The sequence below is a fragment of the Podarcis liolepis genome (assembly GCF_965112155.1).
Source record: "Podarcis liolepis genome assembly, chromosome: 5".
NCBI lineage: Eukaryota > Metazoa > Chordata > Lepidosauria > Squamata > Lacertidae > Podarcis > Podarcis liolepis.
Genome location: NC_139556.1, coordinates 30,454,448 through 30,479,987, shown reverse-complemented (window position 1 = coordinate 30,479,987; position 25,540 = coordinate 30,454,448). Strand labels below are relative to the sequence as shown.

General features: G+C 38.8%; 1 protein-coding gene and 1 long non-coding RNA gene across 6 annotated transcripts in view; one reads left to right on the top strand and one right to left on the bottom strand.

Annotated features, from left to right (window-relative positions):
- JMJD1C (jumonji domain containing 1C) overlaps nucleotides 1–25,540 on the top strand; it is a 119,539-nt gene that overhangs the window by 30,570 nt on the left and 63,429 nt on the right. For 4 of the 5 annotated variants that reach the window (XM_083502276.1, XM_083502277.1, XM_083502274.1 and 1 more), the window contains exon 2: nucleotides 11,737–11,901. Coding sequence is in view for 2 of the 5 variants with exons in the window: in XM_083502274.1 (XP_083358400.1) it covers nucleotides 11,737–11,901 (165 nt within the window). In the remaining 3 variants the exon portion in view is untranslated. Of the gene's footprint in view, nucleotides 1–11,736; nucleotides 11,902–23,103; nucleotides 23,215–25,540 lie in introns of those variants that run through there. The other variant, XM_083502280.1, reaches the window with a different exon arrangement.
- Nucleotides 11,491–19,724, bottom strand: LOC310706758. Its single transcript, XR_014526153.1, has 3 exons — nucleotides 19,644–19,724; nucleotides 18,514–18,563; nucleotides 11,491–11,646 (listed from the first exon to the last, which is right to left on the bottom strand). It is a non-coding gene; the product is annotated as an uncharacterized lncRNA (long non-coding RNA).

The window sequence follows — 25,540 nt, the reverse complement described above, 5'->3', positions numbered from 1 at the left end:
AGAATGGTAAATTATTCCAATAGCTGTTTCCGAGCAACCTGCGTGATATTTCATGGCTCGATTATTGGCATGTAAAAACCACAATCCAGGAGAAGCCACACAGCCATTTCTGCAGATACAGGAGCCCATTTGCTGTAAATAGGCCTCATGTACTGCTCCGTGCACTGCTGAGCCAAAAATCCAAACCCAACGAAACGTGGTGACACAGATGGGATGGTCGCTATTGGGGGGCAAAACCCAAGCGATGCCGGTCTGACGAGGGCATCCTTCAAAGCCAGGTTCATTTCCCAGACAAGAGGCGGCAAAACTGTAAAGATAAGTGGTAGAAACGGTGGCTTCCCAGGGGGAAGGGGGGCCAACGCGATAGGGTTGAAGATGGCCTTTCAACGTGCCAGGAAACACTGGAACAGCTGTGGAAGGTGACTTTATCCAGGAACTTTGCTCATGCTCTCATGTACAAGCAATCATTTTCCCACAGAAAGTTGTGTTATTGTTTGTTCCTGTTTATGAACCAAACATAGTTTTTTATAGAACTTTAGGTTTATTAAGACTATCAGGTAGATGAGCTAACCACCAAAATGATTTTTTTGGCGTACTTTTGTTTCATTTCTTGTTTTAAAAGGTCTTTGTGTATAAACTTATAGTACCGTATATACTCGAGTATAAGCTGACTTTTCCAGCAATTTTTTTATGCTGAAAAAGCCCCCCATGGCTTATACTTGAGTGAGGTGGGCGGCGGCGGAGGGACGAGCAGCCAAAAGGAGCCCTTTCTTGCCACTGGTCCCACCACCGCCACCCCCCTCTCAAAAGGGCAGGCACAGGAGTCATGGTTGGGAGAGGCACTGCGCTGTGCGTCTCCCAACCGCGACTCCTATGTCTGCTCTTGCGAGCGGCAGAGGAGGCGGCTGAGGGAAATAAATGGCCACATTTAAGGTTTAGAGTAAATCCATGATGAGGGTTGAATATGCATTATTGAAATATTAGTTATTTTAGGTAATAAATCATTGAATCAAAAACGAGGAAAATCTAATTATTATTTTTTAAGTATTAAAAATTAATTGCTTCAGTGAGGTGTTAGGGCTTCCATGGATAACTCTCAGTTTGATCTGATGCCAACTCATTCCATGCAATTTTTGAGGAGGGGAAGAAATTACCATATAAAGAAAGGTCATGTTTTGAAACAACCCTCCTTCAGCATCCTTTCTGCATAATCTTTTTTAAAAGTACCTCATATTGACAGGCTATTAACTTAGTAAAAATACGTCTCTTGTGTGTGTCATCTATATTTTTAGAAAAGCTAGCATTCAGGAATAAAAACTGCCTTGGGGTACTTAGTTGTATATGCCTTGAGGAATTCAGTTTTGCATAATGTTTTAGATTATCCTGAAAGATGGGAGGTAACTGCCTGATTCAGTCAGGTTAAATTTCTGCAAGGTATTGTAAATTACAGCTTATCTTGCAGCATAATATGAGCAGGTGTTAAAAGTAGTTGCCTCCCAAGCAGTGATGGTAGGTTAACAAGACTTATACACTGTGTTGTTTGAAGCACTGTTACAGAAATATGAATACCAGCGAGGCATTGAAACAGATTGTAGAGCAAAACTAAATAATGTCTGATGAGAAATCAAATAGTTTTTCTCCCAGCACTAAATTACATATCCACAATTTTTGTCCATTTTTTAAATATATTTGTGACATTTTGCAGGGAAAACACAATGTTTTTGCAGAGAAGAGGTCAGAGATGTAAGATGGAGTTTCTCTTTTCCAAATTGTTTTTCAAAACTTAATTTTACAGTGCTGGTACTGAATAGTGCAAGAATTCTTTTAATTATGCTTTAAGAATGGTGAAAGAAGCTGTTTCCATGCTTTATGCCAATTCCAGGAGGATGAGTTTGTAGGAATTTTAAGCTCCTAAGTATAACTTTCTGTATTTGTTACAGATCTTACTGTGTGTATTTTGTAACGGGAGTTTTGATGATGGCCAGGGTTGATAGATGTTCTACTCCAAACATCAGTAGGACCCCAGGTTGGGGAGGGCTGATTTAATACCTCCCTGGATCCCTTCAGCTCCGAACTCCTCACAATCCTCAAGCAGTACCATCTCTATTCCTGCCAGGATACATTTCTGTGCCCCAAGTCTTGGCTGTTTAACCACCAGTGCCCATTCCACAACTTTCCCCCTTGGCATTTGATAAAAACAAAAGGGTTCTGTGAAAATTCATGATCATTCCTGAGGATTCTCATAGGGTCAATTTCTGCAAAGTATTTTACATTTACACGGTCTTATTGCTCTGTTCCATTGTGTTGACTGAGATGGAAAGGTGGTTCCAGCCCCAGCCCCCCTTTTTTTGCAGGAGACCCTCTCATTCTCTCCTCTCCCATTGAGCCAGTAGTGGAGAACTCTAGCCCGCAGGCCCAGTTAAGCTCCCTTAGCCACCTCATTTGTGTTACAAAGCTGCCCTACTCTGCTGCCCTACAAACTGTGTGGGCAGGTAAACAGAGACTTTGTAGGATTTGCCAGCAAAGCAAAAAAAATAAAAATGTTTGCCTATAAAACCCTGTGCAAAGTGCTATGCACAGTGCTTTGTAAACCCTGGCATCAGCTGATGGTAGAGTCTTGCAAAGTGTCATCAAAAGTAGTTACCAAAACAGTACCTGATGATAAGGTGATCATCAGTGCTTTTGTAGATTGTGCCTTTGCCCAAACATTTTGATTTCAAACCACACATGCAAAAGCAGGCCAGCATCCATTAATGTGATAGTGGATGGTTGACAGGTGGGCAGCCCTACCAGCTTGTCAAACTTGTCACTCAAGGGGTGGGAAGATGGTACTCTCTGGCCTGCTGATCAGATTCAGTTCCCCACCTCACACATTATTTTAAAGGAATGGTGATGAACAGTTAATTCTATCTATGGGGGAGAGGAGCACCAGGGGAAACAATTTTAAGACCCAGGAAACATGCATGTGACAGTGCCATTACCTGAATGCTAGCACTCTCTCACACAGCCCCTGCAGTTGTGAAGGAGTTTGTTGAACTGATGCCACAGGAGGCATCTCATGGTGTATCTTCCTGCCTCCCTCTCCTTGCTTCTTAGACCTGTGAATAATTCATTATTTTTGTGTGGAGTGTGGTATAGGTGATTCCAAAGGGGTTCTCCAGCTCTTGCTTAATTAAAAAGAAACTGGAAGCCTGTTCCTCTTATCTCTCTCTTCTGTGACATCCTTTCCCATCTTTTTCACTAAATCAAGGCAATGCAAGCCAGCCTAAAATAGAAGACAGTACCTTGGGAGCTCTCACAATAAAGTCACGTAACCTTCATGTGTACTCATTTAGCATTTTATGGACATATGTTTGTTACATCACTTTGATTTAAGGGGGAATGAATGACTAAAGTTATACCTTGACCTAGAATGTAGAGCCAAAAGTTTAGAATAGTGTTTAATGCAGTAATGGAAAGTATTTTGTACAGCAGAACTGTACATGCCTGTATATGTATTCGTTCACTGGAATGTTTCTAGTATATAGAGACAGTAACTTTGAGCGGTTGGCTTTTTTAATAATTATAAAATTACCGTGAAAGTAAAGGGGACAGCATAATGCCAGTAAGTGATGATGAAGAAGTATGTAGCATGTCATTTTAAGTAGAAGCTAGAGTAATGTTTCAAGTCAAACCATTATTTCTGGGGAGAAGTTTTCATTGCATTTCATTGCATTTTTCATTAAATGTTTACAAAGAGATCTTTCCAAAGGCATCTCTTCACATTGATGATTCCAGCATTAATAAAGGAGGGCATTTTGTTTACACAGTAATCAGAGAGAGGCAGGCCTCTTCTGCTAACTTTTCCACTGCAGGAACGTGTAACCAATTTCTTAATCATCCTGTTATTATTGGCACACGTGCAGATTTCCAGTGTCTGGTTAAAACTATTTTTTGCAGCAACAAGCAAGTTTACTGCAAGCCTAGTGGTTTTGAGGAAGAAAGAACTGGATTTATTTTGTTAGCCAGTGTTCTTAATGGGGAGTGTTGGGAACAAATGAGATATAACCTGAAAAAAGGCATATGTGATTGTTTTGTCTCTGGAGTGCTTCTTCATCTTCATCTGCCCTTGGTTATGAAGAATACCTTAGAGCCTAAACTGTGAAACTGTATTGCAGTGAAATAGGCTACCTATAACTCCAGATTACATTGGGGGCTTTTTAAGGAAGGAGTGCCATTTCAGCTGAAATTACTGCACATTCTGTGCAGGTACAGAAAAGAAAATCCATAATATTTAGAAGAGATTCATTTATGCAAAAAAAACCAACCCACTAAGTAATAGGTAGGTTATAAATCTTGAGGCATTTAAAACCAATTCTTAGCCTTTTGCTGCTTGAAAGTATTGTTGGAATCCAGATAACACCCTCAAGAATGCTTAATCTTAACTGCTTTCTTTTCTTTGTAGACACTCCTTGCTGCCTTTTTGGTATCAATTTGAGTGAGGTTTGCTGGTGGTTTTACAGGTAACTGCTTTTAGAGTGCAAGGAAAAGGCAAGTGTGCCTGTAAATTCTGCAAGGCCCATTGAAAAAGTAGTATGTCAGTGAGTGAAACTTGAAATGTAGCTTATCCATAAAGAAAAACTTCTGCTAAGATAACATATATCAGCCTAGTTTGCATGCTATATTAAAACCGTAGTAAAAACAAACAATGGTGTAGTTTGAATGAGCAGCATGCTTCTGCATGCTCCTAAAAACATCTTGCTCTGCTCTTTCTGTGGTCCTGCTGTGCTGCCTGAGTTAGGGTTGTGACTGCAAACCTGAGTTTGTGACCTGTTTCTCTCTAAACCATGAGTGGTAAGCCAAGAACAAAATTTGGAGGAAATAAACCATGACTACATGTTTTGATTACTCAAGAAGCCAGGTTCTAGCTTGTTTCTTGGTGATGTGGCAGGAGTGGGAGAGGAGCAAAGCAAGAACGTTTCAGCAGTGTGTGCACTAGCACATTGTGTATTAACTGTGTTTTAAACAGTGATGTGTTTAATGTGATGTGTCAACCAGGCCAATATTTTACAGCTCTGCACTGGTTTTTATTCTTTTTGTTTTTAATAGAGATGAGGGGGAGGAACTTAAAACATCTTACTTAGAGGTACTCAGAAGTATTAGAACTGTAGCAGTGGAAATAACTCCTAACATCCTGAAATAGCAATAACCAACTAAGAATAGAGGAAAAACTAATGTGATCCACTGTGGATCTTTACAATATCATGTAGATCTTTGCAATATCCAGAGCTTTTGATTTTTAACTCTTAACACTATTTTTAAAATTCCATAGCTTTGTGGTTCCCAGTCTGTGGGCCACAGACTCTTGTGGAGCAACAGATTACTCCCAAGGGGTCTGTTCAGATGGTCTTTGGGAATTTGCTTTCAACTTTATGTGGTGTGAAAGAGCTGCACACTTTGGTGCAGGATAAATAAGTAGAATTCTGCTAGGTACCTTTTTTAAAAAAATCATTTTTACCTGTGGTACACATATTTGTTCCTAATTAGTATTTAATGTATTCTTTTCTCCTTATATGTTTAAAGTGACCTCAGTATGTCATACAGAAGCTGCTTTCTGTCGGGATTTAAGCTTGGGGAAGAATTTTTTTACAAACTTATTTAAAGGAGAAAATGTTCATAGTTTTGCAATAACTGAAAGTTCTTTTAAATTGCTTTAGGAATAAGCCTGCACATTTTCAGGAAAATTACAACAAATTAGCATGTGGGGTCCACAAAATGTTTTGAGGTTAAAAAGGGTTTCTAATACTCATTAAGGTTGGAAGCCACCACCATAGCTTGTATAAATTTGTGAAAATGAAAGCTGAGAATGCTTTACTGCAGATGCCTTGGATGTAATCTAGTAGCGGAAGAATAAATAATTTTTAGTGTTTTGTATACTACGTTATGAATGCTCAAAGCATGCCACATACATTCCCATTAACACTTAAAATAATCATGCAAACCAGGCCTCCAGTTGTATTTGGGGTACCTTCATAGTTTAAGCATCTTTGCCCATAACAGAATGATATTCTGAATAGTTTTTGATATTGTAAGGTTTAATCCTTAGACAGTGGTACCTCAGATTAAGTACTTAATTCGTTCTGAAGGTCCGTTCTTAACCTGAAACTGTTCTTAACCTGAAGCACCACTTTAGCTAATGGGGCCTCCCACTGCCGCTGCGCCACTGGAGCACGATTTCTGTTCTCATCCTGAAGCAAAGATCTTAACCCGAGGTAATATTTCTGGGTTAGCAGAGTCTGTAACCTGAAGCGTATGTAACCCGAGGTACTACTGTACTGTACAGATTTTAGCAGTTTGTTTCTATATGCAAGTTTTCGCAGGATGTATCCTTGAGGTAATGTTTTCTTTAGAAATATAAGCTGGAATCCTATCCTTTGATTAAATGAAAGGCAGATATCTCAGGAGGTTATCTGTATCTTGTGAAGTTGACTGTTTTTGTTGTCTAAGGGTACAGCAGCATGCATAAACTTTTTTTGTGATACCTACTTCAACGTTCTGTTTATGTTTTAATTCTTTAATGATACAGTATTTCCACGTATATTCAAATATGAGAATTTTTATTTCGATTGCTAATAGATGAAATATTTGCCTTCATTAATGATACTGTCGAAACACCAGTTTGTATAGCTCTCTTGCGTGTAGTAAGGCAGGTTGAGGTTAAGAGTGTAGTTAGCTTCTTAATGTCATCTTGTGATGTTTGATCCAACGTCTTCCTGGTTGACAGCTGATACTTATCTACCTTGCATATTATACAGATGTATTGGTATCATACCATGCTATGGATTCTTTCCCACATCTAACATCAGTAAAGAAGTAATTTAGTTTTTAAAGTCTTGTTTGGAAGTACACGAAGCATCCTAACTATCCAACAATGGGGATATCTTCTGTCAGAATGTTTTTCATCCTGCTACTGTAACTGTTTTACAATATATAGCCATGAACAGTGATTGCATAGGAAGTGATTTAATAAGACAATGATTGAGGCCGCCGTCACATACAGTATTATGTATATTAGCAGGTGCACATTGCATATATTTCTAATGTTTCCATAACATACAGGAGACTTAAATTTTTAACAACATAGAAGTTATGTGCCTATACCATGGGGAGCCACAGTTGGTCTTGGTCCTCCACAATGGAGACATGGAGTCAAAAAATAATCAGTATGACTCGCATATAATGAAAATCTTTGTGAAGCACATTCAGTATGTAGGTAAATACCTAATTTCAATAGCACATTCCATAATCTTGATAGAAGACTTCTGTATTTTAGATGTGTATGGGGGAAGATATTACACAAAGGTTGTTGGTTTATGCCTTTGGTTTTGTGACTTCAAATTTGAAATTTCCTCCCACGTTTTGTAGTTTGTGTTTTAAGAGACTCATTAGTGTCATAAAAATCTGGTCATTTATCTAATTATGGCAAGTGTTTTTATAGGGCCACAGGGCCAGTTGTTTGTTTTTTATTGGATACCTCAAATAATTTGTTCTCTTGTTAGAACTGGGCTGGGACATGGTGGAGTGCTAATTAATAGGTGGGTATTGGAGGGGGAAAGCTGTAAGATGGAGTCTTAATTTATTTTTAAGGGTGATGCTTTCGCCAAGTGAGGATAGAGTGGATTTAGGCTGACTGACAAGCATTTAAGTGGTTTGGGGGGTGTTGGGTTCCTCAACCTGTTTACAGTAGAGCTTTGTATATAAAGTGGCTTATTAAAGCAGAAATCTGAATGATAAGTTGTCTTCTGTAACCTTTTGTTTTGGAGCCAGCAGTTAGATCGCAGAGCACAATATCTGTTCAAGCTGTGACATACAATCAGGAAAATGAATGAAAGGGAGCTGGAACCACCAGGCTCTGAGATGAAAGACAATGCATAGTCCTATCTTTAGTCCTTTAAGATGGGAAAGATTGCCTTTTTAAATTTTCATTCTTATTGCATAATCCGGTCCCCAAGTTGATCTGGTGTGTAAAACACTTCAGAGGACTGGAGGAGAGGAGGACAACTCAGAATCTGATGCTTGCTGAGAAAACAGTCCATAAAATGTAACATAATACAGGTATCTGCAAATATGGTTAGATAAGCAACATATTCTGTTGGAGTTATTTCATATATAAAAACAATTTCAAATCCACTATCTATATAATTTTACTGCTAAATTTCTTTGAGATGTTTCTTAGGAAGCAATTCATAAATGAAATAAATGAATAAATAAATATGTTGGCGCAGAGTGAATAAATGAATGTTGCTTTAATGTCAACATGAGTTCACCCAACTAGTGTATCCCTGACTGTGGTACCTAGTGAGAAACTGGGGAGAATCTATGGGGCATGCAGAATTGAAAAACTTGGAGGTGAAGGCATCCTTTCCCAATGGACAGCCAGACACAGATAATTGCTTCATTTGGACACAATAAATCATTACTTAGCACCACAGGAATCAGCCTGAACAAAGCACAGGCTCCCATGTTTTTCCTTATGTGGAAGAGAACAGAAACATTAGCTTCTTGTTTGAAGCTAACTGTGGTTTACCATTATGACTGAACCGCAGCTAGCTTTATGTTTCTTTCAGGGGAAGCCATGATTGTAGGCTGAGTTTGAAGCTGATCCTGTTTTGCGTTCAAATGAGAATGTTGTCTGTTGCAACTGCTATCCGTTATTCTGCATTCTCTCTGTATCTTTCCGTAGACAGCGATCCTCCAAGCACAGAGACAAGGATGTTCCCCAATACTGTGCCACACAGATCAAAAACAAGGCTAGCAGCAGTGACCAGTGGGAGTCCAGCTGTTTTTCATAAGTTGCCATCATTTCCACAGCTTGTACTGGGTACCTGCACATTTTGGAAATTATTTGGCAGGTGGTGATGTAACAGGTGTATCTGTACTTGGCATAGAGATGTTGTACCTGGCAATTTCCTGTCTCAGGTGGAGTTTAAAGGACCAAGTGTTCCACAAATAATAATAAAAAGGGCAACCCCCCCATGTCTCTGTGATGCTATCAGAATTTGCTCCATAGCTAATCCTGTGTGTCTATTCTGATATTGGCTGCCAGATAGTCCTCCCCATGTAACTCACCTCACCAGTCTTCATAATGGAGGGGGCAGTGAGTTCTCTCCCCCCCCCCACTACCTAGTTACTGCTGGTGTTAGAAACAAAGCAGTTGAGTGGGATATATGGGGCAAGGCAATCCCACAAGTAAACTGTCCTAAGCGCTTTATATAACAACAACACACTGAACTTCGCTTGGTAACATGCTGGCAACCAGTGCAGATCTCTGAGTAGAGCAATCATATCATGCTTCATCATTCTACACCGATTTTTCCATGATGATTTCTTATATACTGTAAAGTAAGACTTTGTTTTATATAAATGAAAAGATGAGTAATTAGAAATGTGTGTTTATATTAAAGAGAGTGTCTTCATTTTACAATTGAACCAATTTGACAATGATGCAATTTATACAACTGAAGCAGTGTCAGATATGAAGTACAATAAAAAAGAAGCTGAACTAATTCTAAAATTGCCAAGTATGAATATATCATAAGATTCATACTTGGCAATTTTAGAATTATTTCAGCTTCTTTCTTATTGTACTTCATATAAGTGGTGAGAGTTCATGTTAATATTTAATAATGTAGGTTGGTTGTTATGTAGAGAAACTGTCTTTCTTTTAGCTGAGTATAGAGCTAAGAGTTGTGTAGCTCCATTGATTGGTTCCATGCAGGCGAAACCTGACCTTTAGCAGATGTTTGAAAAACTGCCAGTACTCGGTGTGATCAGTAGGCTAGACAGTTTTTTTCCTCTCATGTTGGCAGAAAACCTACATTGTCTTAGTAACACAGCATTGCAATTTTAGCAGTTTTTGTTTTGTTTTCTAAGTGTTTCTAATTCTTGAAAAGAGTTTCCAGACAGGTACTTCTAAAAGTTGTAAGATAGATATAACTGTTGCAATGTCTACAAGTTTGTGTGAACGTATTTTAAGTATTAAGCATCTAAAAACATTTTCAATTGCTGTGCTAACATCTCTGTCATATGTACCTTCTTAGCACAAGTTGTGAAATAAGTACATTTTGCAGCAACAAAGAAGTGAACTTCTGTTGCTTGAATTTGTTATTGCCTTTGACAATTATGTAATTCTGGTGTCTCATACTTTTCTGGGGGCATGTGTGTATGAAATGCTTTTTTTCCTTACAAATCAAAACACAGCCCATCTGGAGCTATTGGCTAAGAACTGGATGTTGTATGACTCTCTGTGAAGGCAGCTTTTCTAGCAGTATTTAAGAGGAAGATGCAGCTGCTTAGCTGTAGGAGTTTAAGAAAACAGAGCCTGTATTGTTCATTTTAAACTCTACTAGTTAGGCTTCAGGAAAATGTGAGTTATCTGATGAATACTTTGACAATACCACCAGCTCCAAGGCTGGATCTTTTCCTGCAGGTGCTAATATTTCTAAGAGCTTTATAAATGCTTTTGAGTGCACAGAATTTGGGGTTTTTGAAAAGATGGAATTACAATAATCTTGTTTCAGTCTGAGATGTACAGTGGGTGATATCCATGGTTAGTCATCCTCTGACTAGACCCATCAGAACCAATGGCCTTAAACAATTTAAATGAGTCTACTCAGAGTATGACTAACATTGCAAGTGGTCCAATATGTATAAAACCTTATACTGCTCTTTTTTTTCTCTCTCTCTCTCTTTTTTTTACTATTGGAAACAAAGACCTCTTAAGTAAATCAGAATGAGGGGCAGATGGTAGGGAAAGTGTCTTGTAATTGTAGTGCTAATGTGAATTGTGGAACCTTTTCTTAAACTGACCCAAAGCTAGGATCTGCTCCTCATTACTGTTTCCTGACATTAAACTTCAAAGCAAAATCCATTTGGCCACTCTTCTTCTATCTGCATACACCTATCTGCATCTTGCTGCAACAAATCTGGCCTATATAGGGTTGCTGTGACACAATTCGTAAGTTACCCTTAAATTTTAAGGTGCTCTAAGCATGGTTATATAAACCTTTATTTATAACCACAGGGGTAGCTTATCACTGAAGGAGCACAAAAACTTACTTCGCAAAAAAAAGATGAGGAACACAATTCTTCAGAAATAAAGAACTTAATTTGAAACATATAGGAATTTTATTTTGCAGACATTGCTAAATTTTGTTGATTTTGTTGCCTCCAACTAGTGAGGCAACAACTAGTGTAGATTAGAGCTAGAAAACAAATAAAGCATAATTCTGAATTGTTCCCAAACTTGGTTATTACTTAAATACTCTCACACAGGTACAAATTAGAATATGTATTTAAATAATTTTTATCCTGCTCTTCAGCCAAAAAAGGCTCCAAGCAGCCATACAGATCACTTAAAAAGACAGTTACTGCCCCCAGGATTATAACTTGAAAATACATGACATAAAAGGAAAATGAATTTGGAGGAAGAAGTAATCAAATGAATGTTGTTGTTGTTTTTAAATGGAACACAGAATCAAAAACAAAAGCTCACCAGACAGAAGTCACCAGAGTAGTGGTTGAAAAATACTGACCTAGGCTAGTGTGGTGATGGACCACATCAGCAGCTCAGGACTTACCATTCTGATGATTTTGCTTAGGAGCAGTCTAAAATCAAAGAAATAAGATATTATGGTCTTGCTGTTAAAGTATGTGTATCATTGCAATAATGTTTCTCCAACTACTTTATTTCCCCAGGTATATGTGGAATTTGATGACCTTGAATGGGAAAAACGAGAATGGGTTAAAGTTTATGAAGATTTTGCAGCCTTCTTGGTGGAGTACCAGCTGGTCTGGGCAAAGAGAAAGGATCCTAGCCAGACTCAGGGATCAAAGACCAAGCATATTCAGTGGCCTGCACTGGTAAGATATTGAAATTCTTTTTAACAGTGGTGCAAAGGATACAAACTGCTCTGGGCCCCACTTCTCTGCCTCCCTCAACCTATTGGTTCATATTGCCTTTACCAGCAGGGTTGGAGAAATGACATTAGCGTGCATATACAGTATTGCTCAGTTATTCCATTGAAGCCCATGGCTACCTTGTTATCATTATGGAGTCTCAATGTTTAGCCCTTGTGTTAGTTTAACAAAAAGCAATAGAAACATTTCAGAATATTAAAGTTCAGGGTTAAAAAAATAATCAAAATATACACCAATCAAGTTTTAGACAACAACATTGAGTCCTAGAAGTTCTTTGGCCGCTGCAAGTTCTGTTGTCGATTCCTTGCTAGCTAGCCAGAGGGAGGAGACCACTAGGGAGCAGCCCATACTCAGTACACAGAGGCTTGACTCTCTGGGCAAAGTCTGTTCCCTTCCCTGTTTTCTCTTTCCTGAAAGGAACACTTTTTAAAATCCATACTTTATCTGTTGGAGGGTGAGTGGATACTTAGAGAGTGAGGTGGAGGAATATTTTTGTGTTTTTTTAGTCTTTTAAAATCAAAACAGCTGTTTCTAGATATTGGAAGAGAGCTATATTAGCCAATTCCTGTCAGCCTCTTTTGGGGGCCAATTTTCTGGGTTGTTCTTCCTTAGGTGCTGGAAGGTTGGTTGAGGTTGGAAGGTTGGTTGGAGAGAGAATAAAAATAAGATTGAAGGGCCTGTATGGGAAAAGGCTTTGACTTTGCTTCCTTTGTTTGTGTGGATCTTCCTCATTAATTCCATAGTCACTTGTTTCCATTTGAAATCTCATGGCTGTGTTATTGTTACAGGAATATTGCAGTGTAGTTCTAGTGTTTCTGAATGGAGGGTGGTTAAAATTAGTAGGTGATGCCTTAGTTATAATTTTGAGGCAATGAAATTAAAAACATTTGCGTATTCAGTAAGCTGTAAGCACCCCACCTCCAGATTTACATGCTTAATTCCTTTACCAAATACATAACTATACAGTCTATGTTTGGCTTACGGCCTATTTCACACAGAGACCCCCTTGAACTACATCAGATTCTTTGTTTTTCAGATTTCAGATTTTTAGATCTTTACTTAGAAGCTATATGACTATACACTCCTTGTCTCTTTCCTTGTGCATTTGGCTTCAGTGAAGCTTTTCTGGTTTATTAAACCAGTCTCCTGTGGTGTCTAAACCAGTAGGATGTGTTTTAAGGCTCCCAAAAAACAGGATATAAAACCAGGATCTTATTATGCCTTGTAGGGAGCTCTTACCAGTTTTGAAATGATGGGAAACAATGTTTTGGGAAACCAGGAAAGTTTTGCTTGATGCCATGCCCACAAGGGGAGGGTGGGTGCAGGCACACATTCATTTCTGTATGAGTTGGATCACCATAATATAATTTTAGCATGTTTCCGCCCAACTGGTGCGCCAACAGGTTCACCATTTTTAGTTAATGCAGAGGAATGACTTAATGTCTTGCAAAAGTTTTACAGATTTCTTATTTTTGGTGGACTGCAGGAGCATTTCTATTTAAGCAATTTAATTTCTTCAGAAGAAAGATCACTTGTTACCTGTTTTACACACTGAAGTGGAATGGCAACTGAATTGTGCATTTGGAATCTCTAGTAAAGCTTATATAAAAGTCTTAAAGCTCTTAGAAGATCATTTCTGAGACTATAAGATCTTTATGGCTAGTACAACAAGCATAACCAATGCATGTGGGATGACTGGCCAAGCTGCAGCCCTTTCAGGGCCTTTGGTTGATTTAATGTATTCCCTCCTGAATTTCTGTGCACTTTGTTCTGTGCTGCTTGGGACCTCCAGTTTGAGTTTTCTTGGGTATCATTGAACAGTTTGGGTAAGAAAGATAAGCAATATATCTGGGATAGAATTAAGGTGTATATTAAGGGACAAAGAGTAGGAATTGCTGCTGTGAAGAGGCTTGCTTGCAGGGATGGGGGGGTCAGTGAGGAAGTGGAAGAACTGTAGCCATGATGAGGACAAGGGGACTGTGTCTTTCACACATTGAGATGTTTATTTGTGGTTTAGAAACTGTATTCCTAATACAGAATGTTAATTCTATCTTGCAATATTAAAATATTGTCTTCATAGCTGTAGATTGGAAGCATTCATATTCAGAATCAGAAAGGCAACAGGTGCCTGCAGGTTTGTGTTCTTAGTTTATTGCAGAAAATGTACTACCTGTTGGCAAGGCTAGCAGTTTAGCAGGCATGTGTGATTTCTATAGCAAATGAAAAGACTGATTTTCATTTGACGCTTGTAAGCTTCTGTACCGTTCTTGTGAAGAACTTTTAGTTGGTTGAATGACATTTTCAGGACACTGGTTTAATTTATACAGTATTGTGCTGCTAGCTGACATATGCTTACAGAAGGTTCGAGTCTATTGAAAACAATACAGTTCCATTTAAACATCATCTTATGATTGGGCTATGTTTTCTCTGCTGCATCATTATGTTTACTAGAATGTATGTGTGCATGCACTGTTCTGCACTGTCTCATCAAGTTTATTAACAAGGCAGATACTGTGTTCCCATTTTGCTGTCAGAGGAAGTATAAAATATTCCTATGACATTGTCAGAAGTGATGCAGTTGACCTATTTCCCCATTGTAAAGACAGGACGGATTTCACAAACTAAAGTTTTTCTGTGAAATTCATTGCTACAAAGAAGTCTAAATGTTCACTGCCACATTGAAGAGTATTTGTTGCAGTATCTGAAAGTTGCCTTGAAGCACATTGTCAAAAATATTCTTATGTTGTAAGTTATATTGAAAGCACACAATTTCCCAAACTGCGTGAAACACTGAAAACATTTTCACTTCTGTTGAACATAGTTACTGTATACAGAATGATTTGACCTTGGCATACAAGGCATAAGGCATGGGATCCCTTCTGGGTTTGTCTTCCATTTAGATTTTGACAGCTTATTGCAGTTGGCCTAGATGTAATGGTACAGAAGAAATGCTGTTTGTTTGAAATGGAAATGAGACTCAGCATGTGCTTGACTGAGCAGCCTGCATGTTCTGTGGCATCTCTGTAGTGCCAGCAAAGACTAAAGGTCATATGAGGGTGCTGGGATGACTCACTGGCTTAATTTCCTCATCACATCTTAGTATATAAGATGGGGTATATAAATTGCCTTAGGGAAAATATAGTGAGAAGAAAAGAAAATGTTGCTGATTTTAGTTTATTAGTGCACTTGTGTTCATCCCTTTCAGACCCATGCTTAATCTCAGTCTACAACATGAGACGCACTTTTATTTTTTCACTACACAGGTTCATCTTTCACTTTTATTTTTAAGAGCTAGAATGACCATGTGTGAATCAGGTACAAGACCCTGTTACCATTAGAAGAAAAGTGGGAATTTGGGTCAGTGCAACTTGTAGAGGAGTGAGAACTAGCAGCTGCTGAATTTTCCTTCTCACTTCACAATTATTTAAACAGTAAATAAGCTCTGTCTTCTTTCTTTTTCTTCTCGCATTTAGAAGCTGTTTTTCTTTTTTGCTCTCATTACAGAAACCATTCTAAAATTATTTTGTAACCCACCTTAGTCTGGGGTGCAGTTTATTAATTGAAGACCAGTGGACTAATAGAAGCTAAAAGTTAAACATTTGCAATTAATTTAGTGAGCAGGAATTATACCAGCTGTAATTCACCTTGATTTTGTGTGTGAACCCATGTTACATGTTGAAATTGTTGGGACTGATACATTGTTTGGAAGAAGTGATATATCACAAAGGCCTGCCTGGGTGCTCTTGAACAAATCAGATCTGGAACAAATTTTGAGGGTCCTGTTCCTGCAGTGTAGAGGAGAGGAAGATAAAGTTCTGTTGCATGAACAGAACTCCTTCTTTACAAGTTTGTGTGCTCTTTTTTTGTTCTTGGCAATGTGGAGTTGTCATAGGGGAGTCTTGAGAGCAAATTTGAAAATGTTGCTCCTGTTGTAGGAAAGTAAGTTGCTCTGCCCTCAAAGTTAGCACATGTGTAATTAGTACAATGTAAATTGTGATCTTGTGAATATCATAGTGCTAATGAATAGTACCTACAATATCAGTAGGTCCAGAATTGGCCTCCACAGTCACCTCTTTACACACTGTTAAGACCATAGTCACGGAAGACAATCTTACTCTGTTGCGAGTGATCGCCAAAGAAGAAGATAATATCAGTAATGAAAAAGCAACATGATTTCCTCTACTTTTTAAAAATTGCATATAGTTAATTCAGTGCTCTTTCTGGCAGGGAAGAGACACTTTGCTAAATAACAGATTCAATGGGCAGTCTGCATCTACTACAGAGAGCAAACTGTAGAACAACCACCTCAGAGTGGGGTTTCTCTCCTCTCCCTTGCTTTTATGCTAAGCAGTAGCAATAACAGCAGTGTCTCCAGCAGCTAGAATTACAGCCAACCCATGAGAGTAAAAGAATGGGTGAACTGTTACCTCTGGCTAGTGGTGCTGTGAGATCCCTCACCATAAATATGTCCAAAGCAGGAAGCCAGCTGGGTGTCCGAAAGCTCTTGGGGCTAAGGGGATGAGAGGTAGGAATAGCAGCACAGTCACACCCAGCTGGATGCCATCTGTTCTAGCCTTACTGGATTCAGCATCCAACGTACTGCGTGTCTACTCCTTCTTTTACTCTCCATACTACATTCTCACACTGCTGCCTTAAGCAAAAAGACCCATCTCTCCCCTGCCTTCCTTTGGAGAGGGCTGGTGTCTTCTTGCAAAATTAAATGTTTGGGGTGATCAAGCAGTTCCTAAATAAAAGAGGTGCATATTTTGAAGAGCAAAATGGATCTATAGTTAAGAAGTCAAGTTGCAATCACTTCCAGAAAGCAATCAAAACAGAGTATGTGGGAAGGAGTGGGTAGCAGAACTGGTGAGACTGAGGTTAAAGAAAAGGATTAGCAGGGCTAAAGAGCAGGGCCAGTCCAAGGCATAAAGTATAGAATCTGTGAGCTTAGCACATGGTAATGGAGAACAGGAAAAAAATCTGCAAAACAAAATAATCAACCAGAAAAAATTCCAACCCACATTTCAACAAAACAGCAACTTCTTCCTCAAAGACCAGGGGTCGGCAAGGTTTACCTTGCCTGGGCCAGCTCACTCCAGCGGAGATCCTTCCACGGGCCGGATCGTGAGTGCGTATGCCCGCAATTTCCAGCATCTACAGATGTGATTTTCGGTGCCACGGAAGCGAGTCCCTGCGCTGCGCCGGTTTAGCGCAGTGCGCAGGGACTTGCCAAGCGGGCGGCTCGGTTTGGGGGGTTTTGTTTACTAAATGCAGGTCAAATATATGACATTAGGTCACTCATCAGAAAATTTTCCAATGCAAACTGAAATTTTTCTGGTGAAAATAACTCTAATTTGCATAGGAATTTCCCCCCACCCCCAGAAAGCCCAAATGTCTATTTAGTAGAAACCAGCTCAGAAGCTTTCTAGTCTGCTGCAGTCAGCAGCCACGTGCCAGCAAACATTGCAGCAGGGTTTTTCTCCCCGTTAAAAGGGTTTGTCAGTGCATATCAATTGTTCAAGGATTATTGTGCTCCTATTACTGAATTAAGATTAGTGGTAGTATAGCATTTCCTTCACCACCACAACCTTGCTTCCCAACCCCCCTCATATGGAAAGGCCTTTAATTTTATCAGTCTAGCCTGATAAGCTTTCTTAATCAAATCTTGTAAACAAAGTTACTGCTTTCACTTTGTAATCTCTTCACTGATATATTGCTAATTGTCTTAAACTAAACTAGACCTAATTGCTGAGCTAATTATTAAGTTAAACTGTCAAGATAAATTTTTTAACAAAAATTAAGAAAGATGGAAAGAATTTGCTGAAATAATTAATTAAACTAGAATACAAAAAGGGAGGTGTGAGGAGGTCAATGAAACAAGCAAATGGAAGTTATAGATATGTAATTTGGGATCTATGTTGTTTTCTTTTTTCTTGTGTTTTCTATTTTTCTTTTTATTTTTTGTTGTATTGTTGTTTTCTTTTTTCTTTATAACTTTGAAACTACTAATAAATATTATTTTTTTAAAAAAATAAACTAAACTAGACCATATTTTTTTTTGCCTTATATAAAACAAAAGATATATTCTAGTATAAATGTTATAGACAGCACCAGTATATGGTTTTAAATCTGTATTACACAAACATTATATCAATAGAATGTTTGTTGTCCTCCCTTTTTAAAATGTAGCAATTTACCTGAAGAAAATTACTTTTAATTTTAATTGCTTTTTTTAATGGTGATGATGATGTTGATGCAGGAACGTTTTCTAGCATGGTACAAGCTTCAATCAGTAAATGCATCTCTTTTGTGTAGCTACCTTTGTACATAGTACAGCTTACTAAGAGGACCTTGCGCTAGAGCTGCTCATTTAAATGTACACCTCTCTATTCCTGACTGGAAGTGCCAGGGCATAAATGGAAGGGGCCACTAGCTGTTGATCAAATCACTTTATTCTCAGTATTATAGGACACAGACCAATTAATACACACAAAACTCTTATTAACTCGATTTCTTTGTCACCTAATACAAAATGTTTCTAGGTGATTTACTTACTTTTCATCGCTAAACTTCATGGTTGTTTAACTGTATAACGACAGCAGCACCTCCAATACAAGAAAGAAAGAGCAATAAACACGGTAATCATATTCCCTCAAATTCCTGAGATTATTTTGTTCCCTCCAATTTCTCTTCTCTGGATCTTAACCCTGCTGCAAAAGCCAATAGTACAAATACAGTCATACCTCAGGTTAAAGACGCTTCGGGTTAAATCTTTTCAGGTTGCGTCCCGCAGCGACCCGAAAGAACCGGAAAGGGTTACTTCCAGGTTTCACCGCTCATGTATGCACAGACGCTCAAAATGATGTCATACGCATGTGCAGAAGCGGCGAATCGCGACCCGCAGACATGGGTTGCATTCTGTTCATGTTGCGAATGGGGCTCCGGAACGGAGGCACCACTGTATTCCCTTTTACACAAGATTTGCCTGGTCCGAACAACACACTTAGCCAAACGTTGGGTTAATATGAATATGCAGGCTCCCTGAAAAGAGCTCATAGCTGCTTTGTTCCTCCTAATCCCCCCCCCCATCCCCCAGCTGCTGCACCACCAAGCTAAACCAAGGTTTGGTTTAGCATGCCATCCCAACATGGACAATCACAAGAATAAAGTGGGTCCATATAGTCAGTCTCTCTCTCTCTCTCTCTCTCTCTCTCTCTCTCCCTCTCCCCCCCCCCCCCGGCTTATAAGGCATTGTAGGCCAGGGTTCAGCACACAACAAAAACTGTATAATGAAGGTGCCACACATACTTCTGTAGGGAGGGCATTATACAACTTCAGCACTGCCACAGATACTGCCCTTCCCCCCAGCTTTTGCTCGGTGGGTGGTGCCAAAGCCTCTCCTTCTTTACTCCCAAGAAGGTCTCTAGGGCAGTCTTCCATATATTTGGGGTCTGTTTCAACAGCAGCATAATGATAATAATGATAATATAAGATTTCAACAAAAGTTTTATGTTTATAGCTCTCTCTCTCTCTCTCTCTCTCTCTCTCTCTCTCTGAACTTTTAAATAAGTAAAAGTAATGTTGAACTAGAATATGTCTTGGAAGGAAGTGTGCATTTTCAATTTTCCCTTTCTTCTGCTGTTCTCTGGGTCTGTTATGCTCTCAGCCTTCCAGAAGTGACTCACATTTTCAGTGCTGGCTGTCATCCAAGTTGCAGATAAAAGCCCTCCAGCTGGCTATCCATCTTGTTCTACACTTCAGCAAAGGAGTTGCAGTGAAGCGTTGCTGTTGGCAGTACAGAGCAGCTCCTCTAGCAGAGTTATATATAAATATTTTTCACAATTTCTGTAGAGGTTAATGAACAAACGCTAGCACATGCAAGTAGCATTTCTTGATAAAAGTTCATAAGAGTTCGTTGAGACAGAAAGAAATCTATCTTAGTCTTTCTTCAACCTTAGGAGCTATCAATGCTTATCAAACAAAAAAATCTTTTTTTATAATCTTGCCGTATAGTTTAAACTCTCAAGGGAACTTTGACCACCATTCTGCATACTCAGATGCTGTATGTACATGTTTAGATCCTCACGACTACTAACATTTCTTTTATATGCTGAAGTCACAAATCATTAGGATCAGTTTTTCTTTCATAAAGGAAAACTGAGCTTGTGTTTGAGCCACATTGAATAACTTTTCTGTAAAGTAGGGCACACTGTTAGCAGAAATACACTAGTACCGTGGCTGTAAGCCAAGACAGTAATTGAAGGTCATGGATTGTTTGCTAAGTGCAGTTCTGTGTGCTGTTTTGGTCCATAGGGGGACTGGCAATGCCAAGAAACAAAGAGAGCTCTGTTTGTTTTGTTTTTTTAAGGTTATGGTATGGATTGCTTGACAGTTAATGCCTGACTGTGAGATGAAGCAAATGGTGGCTTAATGAAATATTATAAAATCTATAACTTTAAATGAAGTTTGTCAAGTGTGAAAGTTTGTATACCTCAATATTTTGTAATGCTGGTTTCTGAAATAAATTGTGGTGTATGTTACGCAGTCACTCTCACTCTACATTTACATAGTTGCTCAGTTTTGCCTGCATTTTTTTACTTCAATCAATTTTTTTTACTGCAAAACAGTTGCTGGTGAGGTATTAGAATGCAGCAGCCACAATTAAACTCTGTTCAAGTAGCACACATTTACGAGTTTGAACTAGCCTTGCATTTATATTCATGCAGATACAGTATTTTCTTAGGTCTGGTTTACATAAGCATAGAATGAGATGACAAGATCCTGTTGTGGTAGAATATTCTGTATTAAGGAGGCTGAACGTAGGGGGCACCATGCTTTCCAGGTTTTGTTTCTTTAATCTTAGTTAAGCGAAAATTAGCACACCCCTTTTTTCAAGAACCCCCATTAGCAGCAGTTTGCAACATTTTAACCGCTGTTAGGGCAGTAAGGAAATTTTGCACATTAGAAGTTAGCATGAAACAGCTGTTTGTCCCCATCCCTTAGTTGATAGTTAAGAAACAGGCAGTGTTACATCTGCATCAACCCTGTGTCATAGTTTTCTTGAAGAACATAGGTAAAATACTTAAACTATCCAAGTGCTGTTGCTTGTTTAGGTCATTCTAACACAATTTGTTGTGATGCCTTTAAATCACTGTAGTTTACACACCAATTAGCTAGTGTTTGTAGTAAGGTAAAATGTAAAAATCCTGTGGATACTCAGAGGGTTCTTCACTTTCTTTCCTACTTTGGGCATGCAGACTGTGATATGAATAGTCAATGGAATTTAGGGTTAACAGCAGCAAACTGCTGAAATGGTTTTGAGGTTGTAGGAAAGGGAGTAAGATGCCTAAGAATTCCCTGATGTGTAAAATTTAGATGGTTGATTCAGAGGAAAAAATGACTCTAGCTTTGATCATGAAAACAAGTCCCTTGAGCTTTAAACAAGACCTATATTTTTAGTAGGACTACTAATGCAACAGATACTAATGTATTGCTTGTTGAATGCTATATTAATACATGGATATACAAACTTTGCCTGTCAGTTTTGATTGCGTTTTAATACATGTTTGTCTCGTCATTATAGAGATATGAAACATTTTGCACAGGTATTTTGTGCACCAATGAATTGTAGTGTCAACATCAAGTTGTTGTTGTTGCTGTTGCCACTGCTTATTTGTGGTTGTTTAAAATAACATCCCAGTTTAGAAGTGGAGGGAAAGAAATCAATAAAAATAATTTCTTGTGATAGTAATTTGTTTTAAACAGTTTTCAAGTTGTATTTTAAATTGTGGCTCACCTTTGGTCCTTATGGTGAAATAATGTAAGTTAATTTGGAGATTTGTTCCATTATTGCTGGAGAAAATATCAATAGAACAAGTGGTTGGAATGTTTTGCATTTGCCCCAGCATTGTAAGGTAGCCAAATGTGAGCTTTAGGACATATGCTTTTTAACCACTATGTCACATCACTGCATGTTTTTTGTGTTTTAAAGGCACGTGAAATAATGTTTCTACCAAAATACAGTTAATGGAACCTCAAAACAAAGGATGAATGGAATAAGAATGAAGAGTGACTGTGATGTGAGCAAGCTCAGCAGTGTTCACACTCTAAACATACTCCTTGTCTCTAAGCAGGTTTCTTTTGGCTTATATTGCCTTTCAGTTTACCGCAACAAAATTCAGTCTTCCCACCTCTGAAGTGTGGGGATGAATTGTGTGTAACAATTCCTTGTGTATGGTGCAGACAGGTGTACACTTGTGAACATGTATATTTTGTAACATTGGGAGTAGCCTGCTGACGTACTTGCACATTCAATATAGAAAGATATATTTCAAAACTGATCCATGCATTTGCTTACTGATGCTGTCAGAATGGGGGGGGGGGACACCAGCCCTGTCATTCGCTTGATTACAAAATTCACACATTATTATACTTTAGTGCAGAATGATGAATGAAAAAATGCAGTAAGGACATCTGAAATGTCATCACTTCTTACAGGCTAAGACTGTTGAAAGTGTATTTTAAGCAAGAATCCTACTGTTTTCAGCCCATTACTGCCTTGACTGCCATACTTCTTCCTTTTTTCTATTTTTGAGCAAGATAATAATGTTTCAGTACAGATTTTGCTAGCTCCTTTATTCTGAGAAGAACATTCAGCCGCAGAAGGTTCTTGGAGGGATTAGTTTTGTGCAGGTTCCATGTAGGGATTGCTAATGTGACTTCATTTACCATAGCTATACTTCAATGCAGCAATTCATCTCTGAGGTTGGGGACAGGGCAGTAGCTCAGTAGGACAGCATCTGCTTTGTGTGCAGAAGGTTGCAGGTTCAAACCCCCCATTTCCAGGTAGAGCTGAGAGAGATCCTTTCCTGAAATCCTGGAGAGTTTATGCCAGTCACTGCAGACTGAGCTAGATGGACCATTAGTCTGACTCTGTATAGGGCAACTTCCTATATTCCTGTGCCTTACTGTGTTCCACTGCAACTGGGGTGGGGAACCTTTTTGGCCAGGGAGGCCAGATCCTTACCTGCTCCTACCCACACAGGCCAACTTGATAGGTGGGCAGGACCACCCATCTGTCAGTAATCTGACATTATGATGTCAGATGCTTGATGGATAGGTTGTCTCAACAACCAACTGATTTTCAGGCACTTGAGAACTACAGCACAAGGGGCTTTTACCAGCCCTATGCTTGCCAATTGGGAAGCAAAGAACATAGGGCTGGAAAGCTGCTTCCTACACCGATCAGCTACATGAGTAAGTTTGCCACAGGGAAGTCAAATAATGCCACTAATCCAGCTGAATCTCTCTACCTGCCCTGCACCTGATGTCACACATATCATCTGGTAGGGAGTAGGTTGGTGTGCTTTGGGGGGAAATGGCCTTGTGGGTCAAATTCAGTCCATGAGCTGGAGATTTCCCATTCTGAACTAAGAGTAAAATAGTCTCATTTTGACACAGGATTATCTGGAGTTTAGTGCATCACTCCCTAGCTACATTTTGTATGTGCTAGGTTTAAACATTTTTGCTTGATGTAAACTATTATTTCTTTTTAAAGCTGCTTGTTTTTCATATTACTAATACTCCAGTGTGCCAAGTAGTCTCCTTAGAAAAAGGCAATTCTCCCTGGACCCTTTGTTTGAGGTTCTCTTTGGACTTTGCTTACTATTTTCTGTGGCTTAAAAACATTTAGTCCATTGTTCTTCATTCTAGACTATCTTGACTTTAACATGATATGACTGCTTTCACCTTGGTGACATGCCATTTTTGTACCATCAATTTTTCATCATATCTTTGAGAAACAAGTCTAAAATAACTTATCTTTCCAGTTAGTTACTACCTCTTGAATTAACAAATTGACCTCCAAAATGTATGTGAGCATGACTGCTAACTTCTCTTTAGCCTTATTGTTTCCTGGACAGATAACAGAAAAATCATCAGATCTTTCTCTTTGCATGTTTCCCCGGGTTGATAAATAAAGCAGCCTTCCCTAACCTCTGGTGCTTTTCATATATTTTTTACTACATCTCCCATCTATCCAGCGTGGCCAGTGATCAGGGATGGTGGAAGTTGGAACCCAACAACATCTGAAGGGCATTAGGTTGGGAAAGGCTAAAATAATTCTTTGTCAATATTTTTCTGCTCCCATTGTGAAGGCTAATGGTAGACATACACCATTATATCCACTTGTATTTAGTTTGGTAAGCTCAACAGAAGTGCCCCACTAATATCTTCTGACTTGGAATTACTTGCATATACACTTGCTATGTACAGAGCAATGCTTCTTTCAGTTTTTTCTTTCTTTCTTTCTTTCTTTTGAGTAGTCTGTATTTTCCCAGATGTGTTCTGTTTCTTACCATGTCTTATTCCATAATTCCATGTGCCAGGATAGCCAATGAACCCTGTTTATTTCATATGGTATTTTAAATGTGTGTATATCAATAGAAGTGTAATGTGCTGTGGTCTAATAATAGTCATGTGCAGCTGCATACTGCTCAAAATGTATGTCTGCACCCGTAGTTATAAAAGGGAGAGTTTTAATATTCCAGTATCCATAAACGGATTTTTTGAAGGTTTGGTAGATAAAATGCTCACCATCACATGAATCTCAAAATTTAGCAACATCCATATGCCCCTTAGATCACATGTATTTTGGAGCCATGAGGCATCACAGCACATTACTTGCCTTGACAATCAGTTTTGCCTGCTACAGGGCTTACACTCTACCTTTTTATTTTAAAGACTTAGAGCATTGTACTTTCATTTAAGAATTAAGTTAAAAAAATAAATCCCTCCCCCAGTGCAGCAATATTTTCCCTTTGTTTTAATGTATTTCAGAATGTGTTGAATTTAAAATTGGTTTTACAATTTAAGACGTGGCCCCAACACACAAACATACAGTGGAATAATTGACTTTGTCATTCTTGGCTCCCTAGTATCTGCTAGTTCCTCCAAAACTACATTAATATAAACAAACCAATGCCAAGTTGTAGGTAGAACAGCTGCATAGAACCCCAGTCCCAATGTTTGTCAAAATTGCATCCTGCTTTTCCTCCAAGGAGCTCAAAGCACCAGTTGGCTGTTGTTGGCATCCGTCTGTCTTGAGAGACAATGGTGTGCACCTCTGGGAGTGAAGTCAAACTGCTGCTGTAATGCAGCTTAAAATGGAGTTTGGTTGTCCCCAAATTACACTACTCTTTATAATGAGACACGAAGAGTTGAGCAGATAACAATACAATTTAGAGACTTGCACTCTAGTAAAAGTTCAAAACTATGTTGCTAGATTATTTGGGCTGTAGAACTTACCCTGTGCGGGGAGGAATCCCTATATATGCACCATTTCTTGCTGGGCCTGCGATCCTACATGAACAAGTTTCACTAAATCTGAGTAAACGTACGTTGAATAGTCTGTAAGTAATTCAGGAAAGTGGAAACCCGATACCTGCATTTTCTGTACAGGGATATTAAACTTGAGCTGCCAGTCTCTCCTTTAGTCTGGCTTTGTCTGTAGTTAAAATTATGACCCATGCTCCCTGGCCAGCCCAGCCAAATGAGTAATCAGTAATGTGACTCGTGCTGGAAG